Consider the following 6968-nt stretch of genomic DNA (forward strand, 5'->3'; position numbering starts at 1 on the left):
AATATACAGTATCCAAGTACACTGTTTAAAAGAAATGAACAACATAAAGACATAATATTATAGCGACTCTTTATTTTGAAAGCTACTGATAATCTATTTATTCCTATTAACCAGCCAGCAGTTATATAAATCTTGGATAATATGTCAATAGAGAAATCGTACATTTCTTTAATATTCGTGTTTATAAAAGACATAACAAAATATGTGTCCTCACGAAGCAAAAACTATTATACAAATGGAAAAACTCGAAACGAGCTATAAGTTTGATGAATTCTATGTAATTATTAGTAAATAATACTTGGACCCTTTTAATGGTTCATCAGTGTAAAAGCATAGAATTTGTTGGTACATAAAAATGTGTATATAATTATTAAAAAGAATATTCCTATTCAAACTCGAATTATATTAAAAGTATTTGACTAGTAATTAAAATATTATTTGAAGTCAATTCATTACTTCTTAGAACAGATGATAACAGTAGAGCAACATAAAAATAATTACGTTAAAAGCGTTATCCTTTGTAGTATTTTTAACATGCTGCATTTGTTTATTGATTTCTACGATAATACTTTATTTGGGTGAATCGATACAGTCTACGTTTAATATTATATACATAATTGTACCATTCGGTTCACAAATCATGATTGTCCTTGTTCCTACAGGGTTCAGCAAAATATGTACTACTTTACCATTCATCTCTATTAACCTTCGTATCTGAATTCACTCTCTTCTTACTCATATCCTCTTTCACACAATCCATCCATATTTTCTTTTGTCTTTCTCTACCTTTGGAGGCATCCACTTTCAAACTTACTACTTTCTTATCTTTCCGCATAACATGGCTATACCACGCTAAGCTTTTGCTTTTCAACTTTGGTCTACAAATGTTAAAATATTTGTAGTCTTATCAATAGTGATGTTTTGAAAATCTTTATATATATAATTCTTCTGTGAGTGTGTATGTCACTGAACTTCTCTCAAACGACTGGACCGATTTTGATGAAATTTTTTGTGTGTGTTCAAGGGGATCTGGGAATGGTTTAGATTCACAATTTTGCCCGCTGTACAATGTTTTTTTTAATTAATTTTTAATTTATTAGTAGTTGTTGATTTTGGAATATTTTACATTGGATCCGACAGACGGCGCTACCATCGTGTCGCTACAATAGTGTCAAATTTTAAATAATATTCGAATTTTAATTTTATTTTTTTATTTTAATAGACAGGACAACGTCTGTCGGGTCCGCTAGTATATCTATAAAACTTATTTAATTCATAAGTGTATTTCGATTTGGAAGAAATTTTACAGCAATATTTTCACTCATTCCTTTCTTACAGTAAAGGACGTATACTGACGTTTTCTGTACAACTCGATATCATATTTCCTCCATGAAATAAATTCGATGTAACATTTCTTTCTGCAAACAATACGTTTCTGATGTATGTGGTCATTTTATCACTATTGTATTTTATAAAATTGAAAGTGATAAAAGTTGCTATAACTACTTGTTGTCTATAGAAATAGTTATCAATTGAATTGTTTTTATGTCAGAATCTTAATAACGATAGAATTTACCATTTTTATTAACGATTTCGTTAAGTTTAGCTTTACAATTTTTGTAAGCTAAAATTTATGATGACCAAGATTACTTTTCTTTATCTGACATCGAATATCAAAATAGTTAAGGCACTTTTTGTTGAATTCTGAAAATTAAAGTAGAAATCAGATATTGAATTGGGTTGAAAAACAATACAAATCTTTTGTGAAACCGAATTGCGTACAATAAAAACATTGAACATAAAATGAAATAGCAATTTGGTTTCTCGGAAATTGCGTATTTTTGTTTGCGTCTGCATATTTGTCACGAGACCGCGCAATTTGTCTTCACCTTATGACATGTCCGGGACAACTGGAGAAGTAACAAAAAGAAAATCATTTATTGTAAACTTTATACAACCTATATTATAGGAATCTTTTATTTTCCTTCACCGTAAGAACGTCGAATAAATGTACATACAAAATTCGATAATCGATAAACACATCGGTACATGGAGGTTATAGTACCAGGATTTTTTTTCTTTTTTTTTAGGGACTTTTGTTCTTTTGAACATGTCAGTCTTCTAACATTCAACTTAAGAACTAAATACAACTATAAGTATACAAGCAAACGACAAAGCAATAAAAAAATCAAGCAATGATAATACCAAAAAGAAGAAATAATATTCACAATTTCTACAAAGCCTTTAGCACCATGCTTCGGACGCCGTCTGCTAGATCCGACAATGGTTGTGTTGGCGACGAATATGTTCAATTTTGAATTATAATAATCAAGACGTCGAATATACATTTATCATCAAAATATTAATTGGCTTTTTAAAGGAACGGGCATCAAAAGGAATTTTTTGTAGTAAAGCAATAAAGAAGTAAAGATAATTTTAAAATACGAGAAACGAAATGTGCATTCCTTAAAGACAATAGAGCTGCAGATTGGCTATTTTTATTGCAGCCATTAGAGCAAGGAATTTTTGGACTTAAAATATTAAACAACAATAAAATTGAATATTTCTTAAAATTTGACAATAGATGCAAAAGACGGCCACGGCGAGGGAACCATAAAATATTTTAAGTTTATTGCACCTAATTTCTATAATGGCTTGCAAGATGTGCAAGAACCGTGGAACCAGATGCTAAGGAAGAATTCAAGTAAATAATAAGTATTTAAAAAAGTGATATTCGATAATAAGCGATATAGTGAAATTAATATGTGAAATAAGTGAGTGTCGCCACAGTTTTATCTCCAGTTAGAGTCAGTGTAACTCGTGTACGTCGTATTTATAGCTCTTAAGGTACATCGCCAATGTAATCTAAGTTTAATGTAAATTGTTTATAACCTAAGTATATTATAGTTGTCATTTATTGGATAGGTTATTTTTAATGTACATTCGCGTGAATTGATTGTTAGGTTTTTAATGTGTCATTGTCGAAGTAGCATCCCATTGCTCATACATGTTTATATAATTTTTGAACACAACATTTATGGAAACAATTTTAATAATTCATACATCTTAGATTGATTGTAGTCTGTAAATGACGTGTGTATTTTTATGTCTAAGCTGTCTGTCTTTATATTTGTGTTTAACCTATGTTTATGTTAAATAACATAATGTAGAATGTGTGTAATATAAATTATTTGTATTTTAATGTGTGTTAAAATAGTCTTATGCATAGGTTATAATTGTCGATGTTATGTTGTGTTCTATTTGTACTTTTAATGTTTTAATTTGTAAACATTGTATGATTATTTTCAAATAAAGATACGTCTAAAGGGTCAGTCGAAACATGCGGGGGTCCGAGCGCTACCTGCTTAGCGCGCTTATAAATAGGGCGCCGTTCGGCGCAACACCAGTCGCATCACAGCTTCTACCGAGACCACACGCACGCGTTTTGACTGACCCCGAGGAATTACACAATTTAATTTAAAGTGTTTCTCTTGGGCGATTTTCCTGCGTTTTTGGTCGTAGCAAAATTGGCTACTCTTTTGTGGGTCCTGGATCGGTGTTACCGGCGCAAAGTGAGGTCCGAGTTGCGTGCCGCAAGGTGCAAAACGAGGTCCCTTACTTTATCTTATTATCACCGATCACCCAATTGGGAGCTTGTCCCAGGCAGCGAGTAGGTAGTGCCTTTACGGGTGCTACCTAGCTTCAAGCAGCCGAAACAGCTGGTCCTTCGAGCCGGATCTTAAAGGCTTTATTTATATAGCCGATCCGCAAAAGTATTGCTAAATTTTTGAAGTTTTGTCGAAATATTTTTTGGAAGATTTGCCGAAACATTTTTTCAAGTTTTGTCGAAAAGTTTTTGGAAGTTTTATCGAAACATTTTTTAAATTTTTGTTGAATTTTTTGGAAGTTTTGTCGATGTTTTTTGAAGTTTTATCAAAATATTTTTTCCAAGTTTTTTTTCCTTTCCCAAATTTTTCGAAGTTTGTCGACATTTTTAGTTTCTTTGACAATTTCTCGGTTGTATTGTCGAAATATTTTTTGAAGTTTATCGACATTTTATTTGAAGTTTCGTCGACAATTTCTTTGTTGTATTGTCGAAATATTTTGAAGTTCATCGACATTTTATTTGAAGTTTCGTCGACAATCGTTTGAAATTTAAATAAAAATTTTGAAGTTTCGGCAAAAATGCCAGTGACTAGGTCACAGAAAAATACTCCTCTCCGGCCCCCGTCGGTGCCCTCTACAAGGCATACGGCGACTGTAAGCGCAAATATTGAACGGCCGGGAGGTTCCTGCGCATCGGCAATTTCGCAAAACACGCATCGTGCTACATCGACAGAAGTGGCGACCGCAAGAACGGCAATGTCCGCTATATCCGGACCAATGAACATGGGTGCCGTACGACGACAGGCGACTGAGCAAGGGAGCTCACGAAATATGGCGTTAATGTCCGGTGTAACTACAGCCGAGGCATTAACGAGACAAAGCTGCCGTTCAAAGTCTGTGAAGTCGACAAGCTCGTCTGTGAGAAGACGCGAGTTATTGGCCAAAGAAAGATTGGCTCAGGCGGAAGTTAATCTAGCTCGCATAGAGTTAGAGCGCATACAATGCGAGGAGGAGGAATGTTCGGCTGAGGAACCGGGCGATAATATGTCCCGGGTTGAAGATTGGTTGCATACGTCGCAACAAGGCGATTGCCAAGAAGAAATAAAGCCGTGTAATAAATATTCCCCTCAAGAAAATGAAGCCGCCGAGCAAGAATGCAGTTCGACAAAGAAAATTACGTCGGAAGTAGAAGCTCTCACAATCGCTTTAAAGGAAGCAATGTCTACAAGAGAAGGTTCATCTGCGCAGCCAAAATTTATTTATGAATTGCCTTTTTTTGACGGCAACATCGAAGAATGGCTGGCCTTTAAAGTTATGTATGAAGACACCGCTTTTATGTTCAGCAGTGTACAAAATATGGCGCGGCTGAGACGGGCAATTAAGGGCAACGCTAAAGAAGCGATTAAAAGTCTATTATTCTCAGACACAGGCCCAGACGAAGTTATGCGAGCCCTCGGCCGGAGGTATGGTCGTCCAGATGCTTTAGTTATGGCGGAGTTAGACAAAATAAGGTCGCTCCAACGTATAAGTGAAAACCCGAGCGATATATGTGCGTTCGCAAATCAAATAAATAATAGCGTCGCTACAATAAGAGGTCTGAAAAAGCCATATTATCTTCGATCACCTGAAATGTCAAGGCAAATTCTCGACAAGTTGCCGTCTGTTTTAAAGTTTAGATGGTACGATTACGCGGCAAAAATAGACGAAGACGATTGCTCGGACCTCGAGTCGATATCTACGTTCCTGAATAACGAGGCAGACAAATGTGGGGCCTTTGCCACTGTAAATCTAAAAAGCGGCTACAGAAGAAACACGAGAAGTTTAGTGAACTCTACACGTCAACTAGATCAAAGCGAGCCACAAACGAAAGAAATTAAATGTCCATTGTGCCAAGGCAATCATTTTCTTGTGGCTTGTCAAAACTTTAGGGACAAGTCCACACAAGATAGATGGGTAACGGTTAAAAGTATAGCCGTTTGTTTTAAATGTCTTCGTCATAAATTTACGAAAGGTTATTGTCGCAGTCCGCCGTGCAAGATATGCAGGCGAGGACACCACACAATGTTACATTATAAAAGAAGCGAACGTTTGAATAATGAGCAAGCCTCGTCACAAGAAGTTACAATCGAGGCGCAACAAGTCAACACGGTACAAGCCCAGAAAGCCTATCTTAAGATGATCCGTGTTGAAGTATTTGGAAGTAAAGGGTCTAAGAAAATAATGGCGCTTTTAGACGAAGGCTCTACAGTGTCTTTGTTGAACGCCGATGTGTCTCATGAAATTGGTTTATCAGGCCGCACGGAAAGTCTTGTTTTGGAAACCGTAGGCGGCAAACGCATAATTGAGACCGATTCTCAGAAAATTAACTTAAAGATAAAAGGAATTCACCAAAACAAAACGAGGGTTTTACAAGGCGTGCGTACTGTGCAAAATCTCAAGCTTGCGTCACAGTTATTAGAGAAGAAAAGGCTTGAAAATTATTCCCATCTGAGGGAAATTAGCGACACATTGTATTATGAAGAAGAACCACCTCAGCTTCTTATAGGACAAGATAACTGGGAGTTTATTATCTCTCGGGAGGTCAGGAAAGGAAAGCCCGGACAGCCTGTCGCATCATTGACAGAGCTCGGATGGGTACTACATGGGTTGGACAAGGGCAACGGAAAATGTGCAGGCTCCTCAGAGAAGTGTACACACTTAGTTGACGACGGGATTCTTGCCACTAATGCATACTCCGCAACAGAGGCTATCCATATGAAGAAGAAAAATCCGAGTGTTACAGACTCGGATGAGAAAACTTTGGCGCTTGTGAATAACACGCAACATCGGGATGAGCAATTTGAATACCTCCTGAAGAAGGATATAAATGAAAATAAGCGCAACAAGACGTCCGTCAAAAATAAATCACGTATTAACATTGAAAAAACTACGGCGCTTGTGAAAACTAAGAACAAGCGATTGACGGACGGACAAAGTGAACGCCTCTTAATAAGAAATCAAAATGGAGTTATGTTAAATTCGTCCGACAAAAATATTACAAGCAGGAAGAAAATTATCAGAAAACAGACAAAGCAAATGAAAACAGCATTCGAAAAGAAGGATGATAAAATATCGACTCTACCAAGGAAATCGTCGCATGACTCCCAGCATTCATCTCGTTGGAAATGGAATTGGCGAACGAAACAAAGACTGGGTACACCACCGGAAAACAAGTGTATCTCAGGGTCAACACAAGCCACAAGTTGCCGTGTTCAAGGCAATGTGAAAAAATGGCCAACGAGAACGTACCGAGAAAATTGTCTTGCTGGGATAACATACTAAGAACAAGCGAATGCGGCGGTAATGAGGCATATGGGCTACTT

General features: G+C 36.4%; 2 protein-coding genes across 2 annotated transcripts in view; both read left to right on the forward strand.

Annotated features, from left to right (window-relative positions):
• Positions 1-6968, forward strand: part of LOC106126658 (cytochrome b5 reductase 4) — a 140454-nt gene that overhangs the window by 65083 nt on the left and 68403 nt on the right. The gene's annotated exons all lie outside the window — the stretch shown is intronic.
• Positions 4186-6927, forward strand: LOC106126527 (uncharacterized). Its single transcript, XM_013324239.1, has one exon. The coding sequence runs from the start codon at positions 4186-4188 to the stop codon at positions 6925-6927; it is 2742 nt and encodes a 913-aa protein (XP_013179693.1).

Source organism: Papilio xuthus, unplaced genomic scaffold, assembly GCF_000836235.2.
Source record: "Papilio xuthus unplaced genomic scaffold, Pxut_1.1 DF824992.1, whole genome shotgun sequence".
Taxonomy (NCBI): domain Eukaryota; kingdom Metazoa; phylum Arthropoda; class Insecta; order Lepidoptera; family Papilionidae; genus Papilio; species Papilio xuthus.